Source organism: Chrysochloris asiatica, unplaced genomic scaffold (genome assembly GCF_000296735.1).
Source record: "Chrysochloris asiatica unplaced genomic scaffold, ChrAsi1.0 scaffold00029, whole genome shotgun sequence".
Classification (NCBI taxonomy): Eukaryota; Metazoa; Chordata; class Mammalia; order Afrosoricida; family Chrysochloridae; genus Chrysochloris; species Chrysochloris asiatica.
The window spans coordinates 456,002-474,917 of record NW_006408547.1 but is presented as its reverse complement, the minus strand read 5'-3'; the positions used below and the strand labels follow the sequence as shown (position 1 = coordinate 474,917).

At 35.5% G+C, this 18,916-nt stretch overlaps 1 protein-coding gene across 1 annotated transcript in view; it reads right to left on the bottom strand.

Annotated features, from left to right (window-relative positions):
* CLYBL (citrate lyase beta like) overlaps positions 1–18,916 on the bottom strand; it is a 173,247-nt gene that overhangs the window by 14,807 nt on the left and 139,524 nt on the right. The window contains exons 5-7 of the mRNA XM_006851532.1: positions 17,349–17,442; positions 15,884–16,051; positions 10,876–11,000 (exon numbers count right to left, since the gene is read on the bottom strand). Coding sequence (XP_006851595.1) covers positions 10,876–11,000; positions 15,884–16,051; positions 17,349–17,442 — 387 coding nt within the window. The remainder of the gene's footprint in view (positions 1–10,875; positions 11,001–15,883; positions 16,052–17,348; positions 17,443–18,916) is intronic.

Genomic DNA, 18,916 nt, shown 5'->3' with positions numbered 1-18,916 from the left:
GGTTCAAGTTTACCAGCCACTCCTAGGAAACCCTATACAGGGTCACTATGGGTTGGAACCAACTTGCCAGCACTTACTAACAACAACATTATCAATTATATTTTATATTAAAATTCAGTATTGTAATTCAGGAATTTAGTCATTGGTTCTCACTGTCATATAATTTATAGATGGTAATGTGTTTCTAAGAGCTCTGGTAGCGTAGTGGTTACAAATTGGGCTGTGAACCTCAGGGACAGCAGTTTGAAACTACCAGCTGTTCTGTAGGAGAAAGATGAGGCTTTCTACTCCCATAAAGATTTACAGCCTCAGAAATCCTATACAGGGTCGCTATGAGTCAGAACTGACTCCACGGCACACAACAACAACAACAACAACGTGTTTCTAGAATCCTGGCGTAGCACTGTGGGTTAGTGAGCTGGACTGCAAAGCAGGTTTGAACTGCAAGTTTGGCGGTTCAAGCTCACCAGCTGCTCCTCAGAAACCCTATACAGGATTGCTATGAGTTAGAATGGACTAGAAGGCACTTAACAAGAACAACAATGTATCTCTAGGATTCCAAGTGGTGCAGTGGTTAAAACACTCGGCTGCTAACTGAAGAGTCACTGGTTTGAGCCCACCAGCTGCTTTCAAGAAAGATGTGTCAGTGTGCTTCCGTAAAGATTGCGGCCTTGCGACTCTATGGGATAGGCTTACTCAGTCATATAAAGTCACTAGGAGTTAGGGCTGACTTGAGGGCAATAGATGTTTTAAGAATATGTATCTACGTGAAATTCTAAAAGTTCAGCTGAAGCTCTTGGCATGGACAAAACTTCACACTGTATTAATTTGTTGTTACCACTATCGCTAAACTTCACACAGATGACCTTCTATGGCCTTTGATGAGAAGTCCTTAAAAGGATTTCTAAGAATGCAAAAGTTAGAGCAGTCTTATCTAAAGACGATTAGTTTCACAACTAACTGGAGAGAACAGTGAGAATTCTGGCTCTAGAACAACATGTTAAACTACTTGGGAGGATCCCTTCAATCTCACCAGTGAGTTGGCTTCAAGGTAGGTGTAGGCTGGGATGGGGCCCTGTACCCTGAACACAACTATCAGACTTATCTTCCGAGTTCTGAGGGGTGGAAAAGCTTTGAAGAAGCTCCTTCCTTATCTTTCCCGTCCCTTCCCCCGACTGTCCCCTGGAGCCTTTCTGATTTTAAAAACTTTGGGTCTGGAGCTATCAGTGGAGACTAGGAGAGAAGAGTGCACGCATGTCCCCAGTGCAGCTCCTGACAGGACAGCGTTGGCCTAGAGAGGATGCCAGTGGCCATCTGCTCCAAGCAGCACTTCTGTGGCCTTCCACCAAACAGAAAATGGAAAATGTACAGGATGGCCACATTCTGAGGGGGCATCCAGAGAGTTGGTGGCTAAAACAAAAGGTGCACAGAGATAGAGAGAGAGAAAAGGGCCCTTTCTTCTCTAGGCTCCCTGTTTAAGGTGACTTGATACCAAGATCAGGAACATGGGTTTGAGATCAACTACACACTTGAATTTGAATCCATGTTCTGCTTTTTCCTAGATGTATGACCCAAAGCAAGTCAGTTTCCCTTCTGAGCCTCAATTTTTTTACCTGTAAAATGGGGATAATACCTACTTTGTAGGGTGCTGTGAGAATTAAATAAAACAGTATGTGTATGCTGAAATGTACATAAACTGATGAACTGATGCATGTTCTACTTTGAATAGTCTCACAATAAAAATAGATAAATTATATTTAAAAAAATTATAGTATGCAATAGACAGTTACATAATAGGTTCTCAGTAATTGGGAACTGCGCTATTAACTACTACCAGCTAGTTAGCACTAGTTAGCACTAGTTAGCACTAACTGCTGCCACTACCATTACCAATACCTGTAATCGGATTACTATTCAGACTGCTACTGTTCTTGTTAACCAGAAATTATTTAATTCTACTGATTGCAGTGTGGCATTGTGAGTTAATGTGCTGTACCCCAAAGTCATTTGAACCGCAAGGTCAAGGGTTCAAGTTCACCAGCCGCTCCTTGGAAACCCTATACAGGGTCGCTATGGGTGGGAACTGACTTGACAACACTTCACAACAACAACAATCGCAAGGAAGCCCAGTAAGCAGCAGAGCATTTGAACAATAACAGGATTTTATGATTTCATAGTAGCTTTGAGGGTATTGAGAACTGGTATTCTTGAAGATGCAATGAGTAAAGGTAGACTTACAGTCAATGTTTCTAGTCCCTTAAAGAAACTAAACTTAGGGGTATTATATACGTGTCAAATGTAAAAGATTTAAAACACTAGAATATCAGCTGGAGGAGAAGCTAATTGGATGTTGACCCTGGAAGTCTGAACTGAATGAGAACAGATTTTTCTTTCAGCAGAGGATGAACAGGGGCAGGAAGAGGGTCAACAAAGACCAGTGATCAGATGCATTTGTTAAAAAGGGGACATTCTTTGGAATGGAGAACTGAATGGATAAAAAATTACTAGACAGCATTACAATTTACTTTAAAAAAAAAAACACAAAAAAAGACACAAAATTATTTAGCTTTAGCTCTAGATAGAAAATGGGGAAATTAATGTGTTGTACATTGGTAAGGCTTGAATGGAAAGGAGATTAATTTGGGACTTTATCAATAGCTTTAAAAAATCAGAGAGGAAAAGAAGCATTAGAAAATTTGAAAGTTGGACTTAACAGGGTAAGGCAGGGAAGGTGGAGGTAGCTAAAAAGTAGGGAAGAAAGCTGAAATGAATTTTTGGGTCAATTATCATAATATACAACCAATATCATCTCATCTACCTGCCAAGCAGTCTATGGGGGTGTTATTGGACCTAAGTTACCTTTACTTCACTAACTGATTGGGGTCCCTTCTTCATGTAAAATTCTCAGAGTCTACAAAATGGGAAGAGAAAGGTTCACGTTAGTAAAACTTCAGGCAGAATGATCAGACAGGAATAGACAAGTCTTTATGCTAAATATCTTTTGAAAACAAAATCTAGAAAAGCAAATAAAAAATATGCTATGTGGGAAACTACCTACCAAGGTGAAAACAATCAGTTGTGTAAAGATTACTGAAATGTATAGGATTTTTCAAATATTTGCTAGCAAATTAGATTTTGTGCTTAACATTTGTTAGTTAAAAAATTGTTTTATTGAAATATAATTTATATAGCATAAATTCACTATAAATGTAAAATTAAATGTTTTTTTGTAAATTATATAAGGTTCTGTAATTAATTTTTTTTTAACAAAAATAAATACATAATAGGCCAAATGTTTAAATATTTCTGGGCATCTATGATATTTTATGCCAAATTTAAACTGGTCTTGCCTAATAGAAAAGCAAAGAAAAAAATGCTATTTTCTGCAGTTTCCTTTCAGTGAAGACCAATGTTAGACTTCTTTTATTTTATAAACTGTAGGTTTATTATTTTTTTGGAAAACAAAATATAAATGACCTAACATTTATTAGAAAGTATTTTGAAATTTAAAGACTTACTGAGACAGTGGTAAGTTTTTCTGAATACAACTGATGAACAAGAATTGAAACTATTTTTCTACATTATGTTTTTCTACAAGAAAGCAAATGTTCAATATCATACATGAGGGTCTTCAAAAACTTTCTGGAAACATGGAATTTTTCCAGAAACTCTTTGAAGCCTCCCTGTATTCTGTCAAAAGTACATCTAATTTGTGTGTGTGTGCAATTATTGTCAGGAATTTGAAAACCACTTAACTAAACTAAACTATGTCTGGTGTGTACCTTTTTCTATCCAAGATGTTACGGGGCTTATGTGATACAGTAGATAGAATTCTTTGTTCTCTACGGGAATGCTGAGAAACTCCCCCTTCCTTTTTTCTTGGTTTAAATTTCTCTTCCTATTGAAGATCACCAATGCAAACTGAAACAACTGGTAATTATAGAAATGCTTGCTTTATGTTTTTAAAATGAGATACCAGTTGTATTTTTACCTGATCCTATTAAGGCGCTGCAGGATAATGCACTGACTGTAAGATTGGTGGTTCAAACCCACCAGCCACTCCTTGGTAACCCTAGACAAGGTCACTATGAGTTGGAACTGACTTGATGGCACCTCTGTACTTTTAGTCATTTAAAGTAGAAACTCTAGAGATGGTGGTGGTGGTGTATGAATGAAGATATGGTAAGAAAGGGAGAGACCATCGTAAAGAGAAGGAGGACATAGCAATGAACTCATGAAAAGGAAAGTGAGGAAGAAACTGGAAAGCCATACATAGAAACACACATCCGGACCATATGTATTAAATGGGAGAACTACCATACGATAGAAGCAGGAAGGGAGAGAAGGAAGATATGTGTCGGGAGTATACGTGTGTAAGGAGGGAGGGAGGCAGATACATGTAGCAAGCAGTAGAACCATCATTTCATGGCCCTTAACTGAATATTGCTATTAAAGAAGTTCCTTCAAGCATAGGCATGATCAAGGCCAGGACTTTTAATATCTAACCTTGATCAAGATGAAGCAATAGGTAAAATATTACCTCTCTGCCAAAGACTCTCCTCTCCTACTCTGAAAGTTTCCAATCCACCTTGGGAGATTAAACAGACTAAACAGTTATTAAAATAACTAAAAACATGGACTATAGTTTGCAGTGATGAGAGCCAAGAAAAAGTCTTTCAGGGGCAGACAGGTAGGCAGTTATGAAGGACCGAACTGAGTAGGTAGGAAGGGCATGGGATGACAGTTGAGAAGATTGGAAAGACCCTCTTTTCTTCATCAAGCCAAAAAAAACCAGTATGACTACGAAAAAGATACTGATTTTGAACTATCGGAATTCACGTGCTGTTTGTGACTGAATAGTAATGTTGGCTGTTGGTGTAGGGATTCACTGTGACCAAATTAGAACCACATTTATGCTGTGTTCACATCTTTTTCTAAAAAAAAATCCTGAATTCTGATCCCTGTTCTACCGTCACCGTGGCCCTTGCTGAGTTTCAATTTATTAAACTGTAAGCTGAAAGGATTTGACTAGAAGATTTCTGAGATTTCACTCAGCTAAAAAAATTACTGAAATGGAAGTAATTTAAAATCTGGTAAATATACACCGGAATAAAAATATTTTTGTTAAAATGTCCTTAAAGACACATTATAAATTAAATAATTTTGAAAGTTATCAGATTTAACCTATATGCAAACGTTCTTGTAATCTAATACTGACCCAGCCATTTGCCACTAAAATATGTATTTAAAAATACTATATTCACACACACATACACATGTATATAGAGTGACTGTATATATATTCAAATGCTATGTAACACATTTATATACCATATATATGAGTTATGTCCCTTCCTATGTTGCAACATATTAGACAGAAATAAGTATACAATAGACAATGAGGAGTCCTGATGTGATGCTGTGGTTAATGCGCCAGACTGAAAAGCCATTTGAACTGCAAGGATTTCCTCGGAAATCCTATACAGGGTCGCTATGGGTCAGAACCGACTTGACGGCACTTAACAACAACAACAACAACAAAGCACTGTTTAGCTAACAGTTTCCAAGTTTCTGATAGTGATAAAAAACAGTATGTTCATATAGGAGTCTTGATAACATAGTGGTTACACACTGGGCTGCTAACTGAAAGATCAGCAGTTCAAATCCACCAGCCTCTCCACAGGAGAAAGATGAGGCTTTCTGCTCCCATGAAGATTTACAGCCTTGAAAACCCTATACAGGATCGCTGTGAGACGGAACTGACTCCACGGCACACAACCACCAACTACCATATCTATGTATAGGAGATAGAATAGGAGCAGCACTGAAATTTTATTTCCTTGTTTTAAATGTTTAAAACTTACAAAGTTATCAATCAAACCAAAGTCAAAGTAGTCACTATCAGCAGCTTTTCTATGAACGTGACTTTTTAAAGTCAAAATTATGACATGTTGTTGTTGTTAAGTGCTGTCGAGTTAGTTCTACCCATAGTGACCCCGTATAGGGTTTACGAAGCGTGACTGGTGAGCTTGAACCACCGACCTTGTAGTACAGCGCATTAACTCACAGCGCCACATCAGGGCTCCCATAGTATAGTTCTGAAATATATAGTTCTGAAACATATAGTTCTGAAAATGTTAAGTGAGCAAGGAAATAAAGGGATACATGTAATTATTTTTTTAAATCTCAGGAGTAGAGTTAGGTACCTCCATCGTTCATGATCACAGATATCATTTGGTTCTAATTTTGGTATCACTGCTCACAAATAAATGGAAAAGGCTGTGGGTGCTGAGGACGGACAGGTGTGGAAGTCACATTGTCGTTTATGAGTGGAACCAACCCTTTTCAGTTGACAAAGACAACAACCAAATCTTTAGATAGTTTATTTGATCCTCCGTGACAGTAGGATTTCTGGCTCGTGAATAAACGGAAACAGTATTTTTGGCTAGAGAGACGTCTGAGTTCTTCTCAGGGAGCCTTCTAGAAGGCCATCTGGACCAAACATATTTCTTTGTAAAGCCCTGATTTTGGCAATGCAAATGTAAGATGTGTGAGTCACAATCGGACACCTATGGAAATACTATGCTTTCAGTATTTGGGGGAGTGATAGAAATTCATTATTGTTTGTAATTTTCTAGTAGAAAAGATACACATAAGAGGGGGGGAACCCTCTTTCTTTAACAAGATATAAACTCCTAATTTATATTCTAGTAGTAGATTTGCTTATTAATGTAAGCATATTGACTGTATTATTCTCTTATGAATGAAATTAGAACATTTGAGTTATATGTGATATTTAGCTTTGTCTCAGGTAGTGACCTTGTTTTTCACCTGTAAAATTGTTGACTGAACTTAAATTTTAAAGATGAGTCCTTCCTCTTCTTTGAGCCTTATCTAGCTTGCAAAGAAAATGAAAAATATTCAAAAAGTTAATGAAAATTCCTCAAAAGCTGAATAAAGGGCTAACAGTAATCATATGAAGAAAGGAAAAAGAGTCCTTAGAAAAACTAAAAATAAAGCAAAGCCATGTTTGCAGCTGAATTCTGAAGCCTTTCAAAAATCTATCAATATTTTACTGTTCTGCTAAAGTCTCCTTTATTGTATAAAGTTTCCTGCTAAGGTCTCCATTTGGGAAGAAATGGTAAATTCTTATATTAAGATTTCTGGTGATTAGTGATCACTTAAAAAGCAATGGACTCTTCCCTTTATGCCATTTTTGCCTAAGAAATGATGAATAACACAATGCAAAAAAAAAGTACTAAATTCATACACACTATGAACATAAAAAAAAAAACCCACTATCATTTGTTGTGAGTGTATTTATTTATAGTATGAATATGTATGCATTTATTTATATACAAATTATAGTTTCTATTGATATCAGTTAATATTACCTGCATTATTATGGGTTCTTATGTGAATTAGCCAATTTTTATACTACATTAAAAATTCTAAGTTAATAAAAAATAACTTAAAATTCACATTTTAAATGATATCAGTTCTGAACTCAGATTTACGAATATTTTTAGAATGACCATGATCATTATGAGAGCATAAATGTAGAATTAACTTTTAAGTAAATGTTTTACAAATTTAAAACAAATTACATGGCTAGTGCACTTTTACCAAATAATTTGAAGATAAAAGAGTTAATGACATGCAAGTTGTATTTCATAGTATAATTTTCTTAAAGGATGGGAAAAAAAAGAATCAGGTGATTAATAATTTGTGGATGAATTTCTCACAACTGATGACAGATAAATTAGAAATATTTTAGTTTATATGAAGTAAAATAGGAGCATAGGCTATATAGAATGTTTAATTTTGTACCACAAAAGCTAATGAAAAGAAGATGATATACAGAACCTAATGCCAGTCTGTACACCTGCGTCTTATTAGTGGGGACTGTTGTGCTAAGCAAATATTTTTAGTTTGAATGTATCTTTCAGTTTCCTGATACAAAGCAGTCCCGGTGTTAATATCTATCAAACAGTGAATAGTCATATGAGCTGATTATTATTTTTCAATGTGAAATATTTTTCACTCACCAATAAACTAAAGGCATCAAACTTTATTTCCTTAGAATTTCTAATTAAAACATAACATTTCCATATACTAAAGATTGAACCCTAACAATTTATCTGCTCACAGTCTAAGGAGTTCCATGATTCTTGTTATTTGGAGGGGACTGAAAGAAAAAGGCATAATGTTTATTTTTATTACTATTATTATTAATATAACAATTATTATTATTTCTTTAGAGAACACAAATAACCAAGCATCACCTGTGTGAACTCAGCTATATTTCCGTCCTTAGGGCAGGGTATAATTTAAGATGGAAGAAGAAAGAAGTAGAGAAAAGTAAAGATACATAATTTTGCCCTCTTGGGATCATTTCTACTTAAAAGCATTATTTGGATGAAATTTTTATCAGATGAGAAAAGAGTTTTTTTTTAGAAGTTTGTGAGTGTCTCTCTAAGACATAAACCATCAGTTTTCCATCTTTGAGAGTCACCTGTGCTCTGGACAAAGTATCAGAGTGTTCCTGTTTTTACCAGTGATTCACGTTTAAATGCAACAGATTAGATGTTTGTTGGAAGTAGCACTTTATACAACTGAGCAACCTATTTAATCTAAATCTTTACAAACAGAACCCACATTATTTAAACCCCAAGATCCCCTCAAGACCCTGAATCACCTACCTGCAGACCCAATTTTTGTGACCAGCCAATTTACAGGCAAAGTGAAAGAAACATGTTAACTGGATAAAATAACCGTATGTCCCCACTGGAAGCCCCATTACTTGAATCGTTTAAATCTTGCTGGACAAAGCTCTAAGAGAATTTGCTGTAGGAAACAAACCTACACTAATGGGGCCAGGAAGAATTGACCTAATAGTTAGTCACCCTTCTACTTTAATTTCTGTGGTGTCACATAGTGTGGACGCCCCAATAAGAAGGTGTTTCTTTTCTTTCTTTCTTTCTTTTTTATAAAGTTCATAATTTAACATTTAAGTTCCCATCATCAAAAAATATTTTGGAACAATTTTCTCTGGGAATACCACTTTCAAAATACAATGTAAAGTGTTGTATTCAACATGCAAGAACTTCATTGTCAGTAAAGTAGTGATTCTAGTTTGGATTTTGTTTGATGGGTACTGAAAGTTAGGGTAACCTTGCCCCCCACCCCCTGCATAGCTGCTTACAATGACAGGTGGCCTCTTTGACCTGTTAGTGTAGACTGTTCATGAGAAACCCATTTTAGACTGCTACTGGATGCCGTGTTTGGTACAGACTGGAACTCTGCTATGTATGTCATTTTAATGGTCCAGCTCCTGCCTCAGTTTATTACAGAGTTTCAGAAGGAAATATTACCGTATGCATAGCCTCAGTTGGCATAAGGTATCAGTGGTACAAAAGTATTCACTGAGTATGTATATAGACAAGGATCGAGAGGGGAGTGGATAGAGTTGTTTGCAAATATGAATTAAAGTGTATATAGTTTGACATTTTTTCAAACATCTATTTTTATTCATGTAGGATCTAGATTTTTTTTGTTAAGATAAGGAAATATATAAAAAAGATAATATCAACAAAATACTTTTCTGATAGCCACTGTTGGTTGGAAAGGAAAAGAATAGGTGTAAATTGGAAGTTTTCATTTGCACATATTTTCTTTGGGTACTATGTGCAAAGATGAATCCGTCTGTGTTTGTGTGTGTATATGTGTGTGAGAGTAAGCATGTGTACATGCTGAAAGTTGAAGTCAGGTAACTAAAGGAAAAAGGAGGGAACAACCCTTTTAATATTGTTACCCACTTTAGCAAGTCCTTAGGTTTTCAGGTGTTTTAACTTCCAGTCAAAGGTGCAAGTGATACTTCTCACATTGATGTCACCACTGAAAACCAACTTTTTTGTTTGTTTTGAACCTTAGAATCTTAATAAGCTTTCAAAATTATCCCTTCTATATAATTTTGTGCTGTAGACATCAAAACTTCACTTCTCCTGTAAGTAACAGGGCTGAGTTTGGATAGGCGCTCTAGGATAGGTTTATAAATGCATCTTTCCCCCCTTTCCACTTACAAAGAGGCAAATGGTATTATTGCAAATAACCTTTAAGATAATTAACTGACAATGCTGCAGCTAGCATAAAATCTTCCTTCAGGCGACACCTAATTTCAGTGTTACTGGCACAAAGTGGAGACAGATTGTGCATCACCACTGCAATATTTACATAGCAGAAACCCACAGAGCAGGAAACGCCAGACTCAATGATGCACTAAATTAGGAACAACCGTACTCCACTGTTAATTTGCTTTCTATTCTATCCAAATCTCAGGTCCAGAAATTGGTACAAACACATATACAACCTCCCACTCTTAAACGACTAAACCTGAGGAGATTTTTGTATTCCACACCCCCCCCCCCAAATTAAAACAACTTGAAATTTATTTCTTTTCTCCACAAGAAACATTTGGTCAAACTGTGTTTATTTCATTACAACTTGTTCTCACTTTGATCTAAAATTATTCTCATATGAATACTGCATCCAAGACTTTAGAGCAAAACTAATAGACTTTTTCTCTTTTCTCTAAGCCACCAATATAGTTTATGAAATGAATAAAATGAGAGGCTTGAGAACAGTTAGTGAAATAGTTAGTACAGTGGGACGAGCCAAATGTACTTTAAATAATTTTCTCACTGATGAATTCTGCCTTCGCCACCGCCCCCCCAAAAAAAATCACATACACACACAAAACAAAAAATACAGTGAGTTTTAAAACACTATTCAAACAGTAATTTTTTCTCATTCTTCCCCACAGCTGACTAGTATTTTAAACACCAGTTTCATCCAAGGCATTAACAAAACATTTACCTTGCCTAATTGTTGATGTTCTTGAAAGGCACTAACCAGTTCTTCAGCCCACTTAATTTTTTCAGGAGAAGGAGAAAACTGCTCTTGGACCGTGGCAATTTGGTTAGGGTGGATCACCTGCTTACCTACAAGAAGATTAATAACGCTGGAAACATGAAACAACAAACAGATGTTCAAACAAAATGTTTCAAACATGCGATACTGAATACCTCATAGACTGTCTATTAAATAACTAATTATTTTAGAACTTTTTTTTTTTTTTTTTTAAAGAACTGCAATCAGGCAGGCTTTTCTAGAATACCACATAAGAACAAATACAATGGAAGTCATTGTTTCCGACCCTATAGAAATGCCACCTAAGTGCAGATAATCTCTCATTTTCAGTTACAGGTGGATTGACGAGGCCAGCTCTTTGAATAATAACTGCTTTGGCTGGAACGCTAAAGGATAATGTCTGCAAATTAGTGATTCTTTTGAGTTGAAATACAAAAAACCCACATAAACGATAATTCTCTCAAATTTTATCAGTTGTCTTTGGCTTATTTTGTAGGAGTACCCTCCCTCCCCTGATGTCTTTTCAAAGTGGTCTGTTGCTTTTCATACAGATTACAAAGTATTTCAACTTTAGTAATATCAAATAATGCCTTTTGATAATACGTTTAATTTTCCTTCCTTTTGAGAATGAATCATGGATAGCCACTAACACAAAACTGAATTTCAGTGAAAATATTTTGTTCGGTACAGTAAAAGAGAGCACACATTTGAACACTATGGTCTTTAGATTGCATTGTTTAAAATTTTTGACAATAAAAATCACAGACATTTTCTCTATACAAAAACATCCACATCGCTCCTTTTGGTTTAAAGAAGGAAGAATATATATTTCCCCTTACATAGGAATTTACACACCCCAGAAGAAATTTTATTTCTGTACTACTAGCTTAAAAAAAGACTTATTTCTTTTTGAAGTTTAATCATTTAAAATGAAAACATACAAAGATTCAGTTTCAGGATTCTGTAAAATCATGCAGTCGTTAAAAACAATTTAATATTCAGGGAAATGTGGAATCTAATCAGGGCATTAACAAAATGCAACACTGTAATGTTACAATAATGATGAGATGATATTTTATTACATGATAAGTTTATGGACGGATTTGGCCATTTAAAACAAAGGTGCACTTAATGATAATTTACTCTAGGCATGTCTGTTGTTACATCAGCTTGCTTTGCCTTTGAAATTGTAAAAATTTTAATATTTAGTGAAGGCAAATTATATTCTTGAAATTTACAAAGTCAAACCCTGTTATTGCCATTCTTCTGTTGAATGACAAAAGGAACAACATTTTTGTAAAACAAGATTTCTTAGTATTTCTTTTAAAAGTGTTTACATGAATAAATATAATATTTTATTTACAGTGGCATAAACTTATCTGACCACTAGCATAGTAATAAAACATTAAAGAAAAGAAAGATACTCTAAGTGATTTGAGGAATAATTTCTGAGAGTAAATAACATCAGTAATGATACATGAGAGGTTTTTTCAATAGTAGAAACTGAGATTATATTTAAATAATCTAATAGTTGTTATAATATTAATAAAGGATTCATTTCTGGTAGTCATTTCCTATTCATTGTTAGTCCTGAATTTTATAATTTATGTACATAACTTATACTGATGTATAAAAAGCCAGATTTTGTGGGAACTCCTGGGTACAGGCTCTGTAATTTCGGGGCAAACATACACTCCTCACAATACTGTGACACTGTTAACAGCTTTCAAGCACCAAGATTTTGGTAATGAGGTTAATTTTAAGAGATGTGCTAGGTTTTAGAAATTTATAGACATTCATCTTATATATAAAGTTCTCTTTTGCTGTGTCTTATGTACCCCCAAAACTATATAATAGACTTAAATACCATTCGGGAATGATGCAAATATTTTATACAGAAGAGATGCTATTGACAAGCTACTGAGAAAGAGTACAAAATTGGAAGACATTAAAATTTATGACCATGAAATCCTTTTTACAGTACCACTTGATATATCGTACTTTAAATCAATACCTGTCAAGTCTTTTAGGTAACAGTGTGATGGTGTTATTTTTGTCTTCTACAAAAGACTGCAAAAAGAAGTAGAAAACCTGTAGTCCCTCGTATTTATAATCTTTCTTCTCAGCAGGTAGAACTAGAGTAACTGGAACGACTAAGTTAGCTGTTAAAGCTTTATTCCAAGATTTATTTTAAGTTTCTTTTTGTAAAAATATCCCTAAAATTCATGGCCATTTATATAGTTAATACACTGATTCTAAATCGATCTACAGGGATTTTGGCCCTGCAAAACAATGAGTGTCGCAAACAAAATACAACCCACTGTTTGCTGCAAGACAAACATTTAAGAAAGTATAACTCAATGAAATATATTGACTTTATAAAAGCACCGAAAATCTTTATAAACTGGCTTAGTATTGCTTATCAGTATTATTCTTTCACTGGACTTTAAATCTTTTGATCACTTATTTCAGATAGGACTTCTGTCTTCCCCCTTTTTCCCTTCCTTCTTGTGTAAAGCCCAAGTCTGACAATTAAATGTCAAATAATTAGGGCAAAAGGATCATAAGTGGTCTAATAAACGCACTATAAAGTATTTATTTTTTTTTAAATTCTACAAATAATTCCATATCTTATTATCTGACTAAATGTATCTTCTTGGTTTGTAGAAACATAATCCAAACAAGAAATGACCTTCTCTGTAAAAATTTCATCATGTTTAAGCCCATCCAGGGACACCAAAAAAAACAAAACAAAAAGTTTGACACAGTTATGAAGTGACGCCTAGTTTAAGTTCACTTGAATATAAAATGGACACTGTGCCCTCTGTGTCTCCCCATTCTCCCTGCTTCTTTTTTTTACTTAATAAGCCCTGTTGTTGTGAAACAATAGTGCCAGGCCCCTAAGCTCCTCATGACCAATTGGGCACAGTCTACAAATTTAAACCTGATCTGAAATAACTCTTCGGCGATTGGATTAGGGACCAATTTAATTCAGTCCTATATGTTGGACAAACTCTCAAACTACCTTATAAGTTCTGGAGAAATCATTTAGCCCAGAGGAAGCTGAATCTTGCCCACGTTACTGAGTGATGGTGATAGAAGCCAGCATCAATTCACTGCTTTCTGTTGTTTATTGAATTGGTTTCCATTTCAGAGCAATATCTGGCTGTTTGGGAGCCAATGCCACACATTTTAGGCTAACAACATTGGCATCGATTGGATAAACTTCATGACATTTTTCTCCATGTTTTCCCTTTGAGCAACATCTCAACCAGTCTGATGTAGTAGGCCCCAGCACCATGGTTGTGGGAGAGCGACCACTTTTTCTTTTTCAATTGCTAGTAAATATAGGAGATGCAGTTATTAATAGTTGAGATCTTTGAAAAACATTTCTCTGTAAGGGATCATATTTATTTTAACTCTTAATGTTAAAAACCCAATAACAAATGTCAGAGCTGTACTTAATTGTAATATAGCACTAAAATTGCTTCTTAAGTCTTTCAACTGTATTTTGGGTTAAACCATGTTGCATTAAGATGGCTTTTAAATTCAAGGTTACTTTATGAACTGCTTCTTTCATAATCCTTAAATGGATACATTTCAGACATCTTTATAACATAGATGCTTCTTTCTTTTCCTTCTCATTTAAGCACATTTAAAAAAAAAATATGATATTTGTCTGTGTTTTTGGTAAAGGTTTATGTTAAGTTTAGGTTCCCATCCAACAATTTCTATTGTTAGTGATACTGCTTACATTCTTTACAATGCATGAATATTCTTAGTATTTCCGTTCTGGTTGTTCTATGCCTATTAATCTAGCTTCCCTGCTCCCTTACCTTCTCATCTTTTTTTTAAACTAATTGTTGACCAATTGGTCTCATATAGATAAATGGTTTTATACAGGAGCACAATATTTACAGTTGTTACTATTTATTGAGCTAGTGTGTTTTTTAGCTACAAGGTGCATCTCAGAGGTTAGTTTTAGTTCATGATTTGAAGAATATCTCAGGGCAATAGTCTTGGAGATTCCTCTGGTCTTAACCAGTTCAGTAGCTCTGCCTTTTTTTTTTTTTTAAAAAAAAAAAGGAATTTGAAGTTCTGTTCTATTTTTTCTCCCATTCTATCAGGGCACCTTTCTGATATTGACACTTTTTAGGACTTTAAGCTTAACTACACAATAAAAAAGCTTACAGTGGTTTTATCCATGATTGTATATTTGTGTGGTTGTGTGTGTGTGTGCGCAACCGTACACTACACATATGACCTGTGTATAAAATCCTATTGTGGTTTTTCAAAAGAGCAGATTTCTGTTGACAAAACAAAATCTTCAGTTCCTCCCCTGGCTTTGAGTGATGGGGCACACCAACCAACAGCTATCTATCTGGATTGTAAGAGACCCGTTGGTCTTTGTGCCTGCCAGTACCCGCAGGTGTCGCCAGGACGTGAGTGGTGGGTATGAGAGAAAGGAAGGGCTTGAAGTCCTGGGGGGAGGGGAGAGAGGAAACTACTTATGAGTGAAAAAAAAAACAACAATGAAGATCTCACCAAAATTGTTTTCAGAAAGAAATGAATATTTTGAATATTTTAGCAAGTTTTCTTTTACCTCATAAGCCCCCACTCATTTTACTCATCATAATCAAATTCTAATGACACTTTACTGCAATAACTGTAACAAAAGACTTATTAGGACAGAATAAAAAACAAATCTGTCATTAATGGAAAAAGCAAACAAAATGAGGGATATGTGTTTTTGACTTGCAGAGGCAAAGAAAAACCTTATTGTCTGATTATTAGGTTCTTATTCTGGATGGCATTTCCATAATTCAGATAGTGGAATAAGTCTATAAAATAGCTAATTATATGAGAAATACTAATTTCTGCTTAAATGCCTCATTTTTTCCAGAAAATTTTGCTAAGCTAGATCCTTTTCTAAGATATTGTGAAGGAATCCTACCAGTAAATCCCATGGAAGCTCCTTCTCTTGACTGTCTGAGCAGCCCGTCTCTGTCTCTGAAGTCAATGTACACGAGGTCTATGGCTTGTAGGCCAAAGGCCTTCGCTACAACAACAATCTTTTGTCGGGCGTAAAGAATGTCCTGGGTTTCTTTACTACTTGTCGCACCTGAAAATTAGATGTTGACAGAAAAAGGAAACATTAACTTTGGGAACCAAACCCAGACATTTATTATAAAAACAACTCAGTTGTACAGATAGATATATGTCTCCCTGGGAGTTACTTGCTACTCAAATAATTATCCAGATATAAATGAAGAGGAGGGTGGGTGCAAGCAAATCTATATCTTATATGTATCTATCTTGCCAGGCATCTTTTAGTACATGTAAGGAACGGCTCCCTGCCCGGTTTCAGAAGACAGAACCGGTCACAAGTGATTCCTTCTTGGCATTCTGGAGAGCGCCAATCCATGGACAGAACCACACAACAGTTAACTCCTCACACTGAGCACAGAATTGCCTGTTCTGAGGTTACAATGCTCTGTCATAATTGAAGCTCTGAGTCAAAGGCTTCAGTTTCAGGGTTTGGATGGGTGACTTGGGGACATGGCAGGCACTCATCTTCAGAGAGGCAAAAAATGTCAGTAGCCTTCTATTGCCCACTAATCCTGGAAACAGTGGTATTCAAATGATCACTGTTTCTATCTGGCTATGAAACTGCTTGGGGAATGTTCATGTCTTTGGTTCATGGAGACTGTGGTTCTGGAAATGCTTTCTGTGGTGTTGACCTCACTGGTTTCTAGTTGTACACACACCCAGAGTGGAAGTATAATGCTCCATTGATGGTGAAGCTCAGTGAACACCAGCATACTAATTTGCTGTTGTTAAGGGCCAGTGAGTCTGGTCTGACTCTTAACAATCCTGTAAAGGGTTTCCAAGGACCAGCTGGTGGGTTTGAACCGCCAACCTAGTGGTAAGCAGTCCAGTGCTGATCCTACAGTGCCACACCAGGCATACTAGTTTAATGAATTTTAATAAGAATTCTGAAATATATGCTAAGAGAAAATTAAGATGTATTTCAAACGATATCATTTAAATGTATTATTTAATATAGAAAACAGTAAATTAAAGCAAATGTAAAATTGCCTTAAATTTAGCCCTCAGACTAATATGAAAATAAAGTATTTAAGCAAAGGTACGGTTGTTCATATATTTATTATGAACTAAGTGTATGCCATGTATTCCTGAATACATCTGAGGCTGCAACAGGCTTTTAATTTTTTTATAAATGAACCATAGTAATCATATAATGTTCCAGAAGCTGGGTGGCAATGAGCATTGTCCACTCAGCTGAAAAAGCACTGTCATACTGATAAATACATACTATCATTTATGAGGTATGTTCATTTATGAGGGGCAAATAAAAAAATATACACAGAGAAAGAGAGAGACTATATCTTTGACACCTATGCTGGCTCGAAAGTCTTCTCCTCCAAAAACGACAGCGTCTAGAAGAAGACCCACTTGAGGCCCAGTCTTCAGAGCTTCTTCACAGACGGCCTGTAAGAGAGCAGAGGAGAAAAAAGCAGGTCTCCCAAAAACCAGCACAGTGGAGAGAAGCAGCAGGCTGCTTCTGTTTCTCAGAAACACAAGGCTCCGCCTCTTCACGCAGTTTGGCTAGAAGCAGCCCTAGACATTTAGCTCAAATTTACTCTTTTGAAAGGTATTTAATATTGTCCATATGTATTTATTATATTGTCTTTCTCTATATATAATGTATATATTTACTTTGCTTCATGGATTACACCAGTAGTAACTCATTGAATTTCTAGAGAAACTTGAGGTCACTCGATTGTATTATACATGTTTATGTTTGTTTTTCCTCCAAAATTTACTTTTACTTCAAGAGACTATCAAATAATAAACAAAAAAGCACAGGAGAGAAGGAAGGATGTTTTCAATCGAATGAACTAATTGGCTTATTCGCATCAGGATCAAGATTTCTTAGCAAATGTTATCAGCATTAAATACATAACAAAAATCTACAACTCCAGTGGGAAAATAAAAATGCAACAAGTCATCCAAGATGACAAGTACCTTCAGCATTTACAGATAAAAATAAAGATGAAATAGCCTTTGTCACAGATACATATAACTGAATCTGCAACATGCTATTCATGTGTGTGGGGAAGACATGAGAGCTGGGTGAGGACACTGTTGATTAATTTCAGAAGGGTTGTAAAGGCTTCTAAGTACATTATGGAGTAATAAATGGTTAAAAAAGCTGTTAAAATTAAATCACTATATGAATCTGGTTGCATTTAAGGATGTGCTTTTGATTATATTCAGGGAATGCCAGGTCAGACTGGAAGAATGTGGAGTTAGTTGTGTAAACACACTGATGGTGAGGTGTAAGGCTTGTAACAGCTCTCTCTCTGGCCTTCGCGCCTGGTCCAGTAGTTGTCAAAATTTCCTCACACAGCATTTACTCATATGGACTCTCCAGTATCAATCTACTATCTTTTCCATTTGTTTTTAGTGCTTTCGCCTGCACTCTGAAAAACAAAAGAGGTAGGCTAGAACCTCTGAGAAGGGGGTGCTATACTGATTCCTCAGTTGAGGTGGAAACAAGAGTATTTTGGGAAACAATATAAATGACCACTCTGGTAAAAGGGGGTGGGAAGGGAAGCTAGCTATGAATTTACTAAGACAGGTACTTAAATGCAGCCATGCAATGATTGAAAACACTTGGCTCAGTGAATATTCCTGAATATGTATTAGAAAATATTTTACATTCTAATGTGGCAAAATGAAATAATATACAACAAATTATTTGTGTACATTAACTTACAAATATTAATCTTATCTGCTGGACATTATGGATGATGTCCTGATGTGACAAAGAGGCTAGTAAATTTCCAAATGAAAGGGCAGTTGGTACAAAAGAATAATTCAAAGTTAATTCATAGGTGACAATAAATTTCCATGTTTTAAAAATGTATTAATTTAAAGTATGTATTTATACAGTGAATAT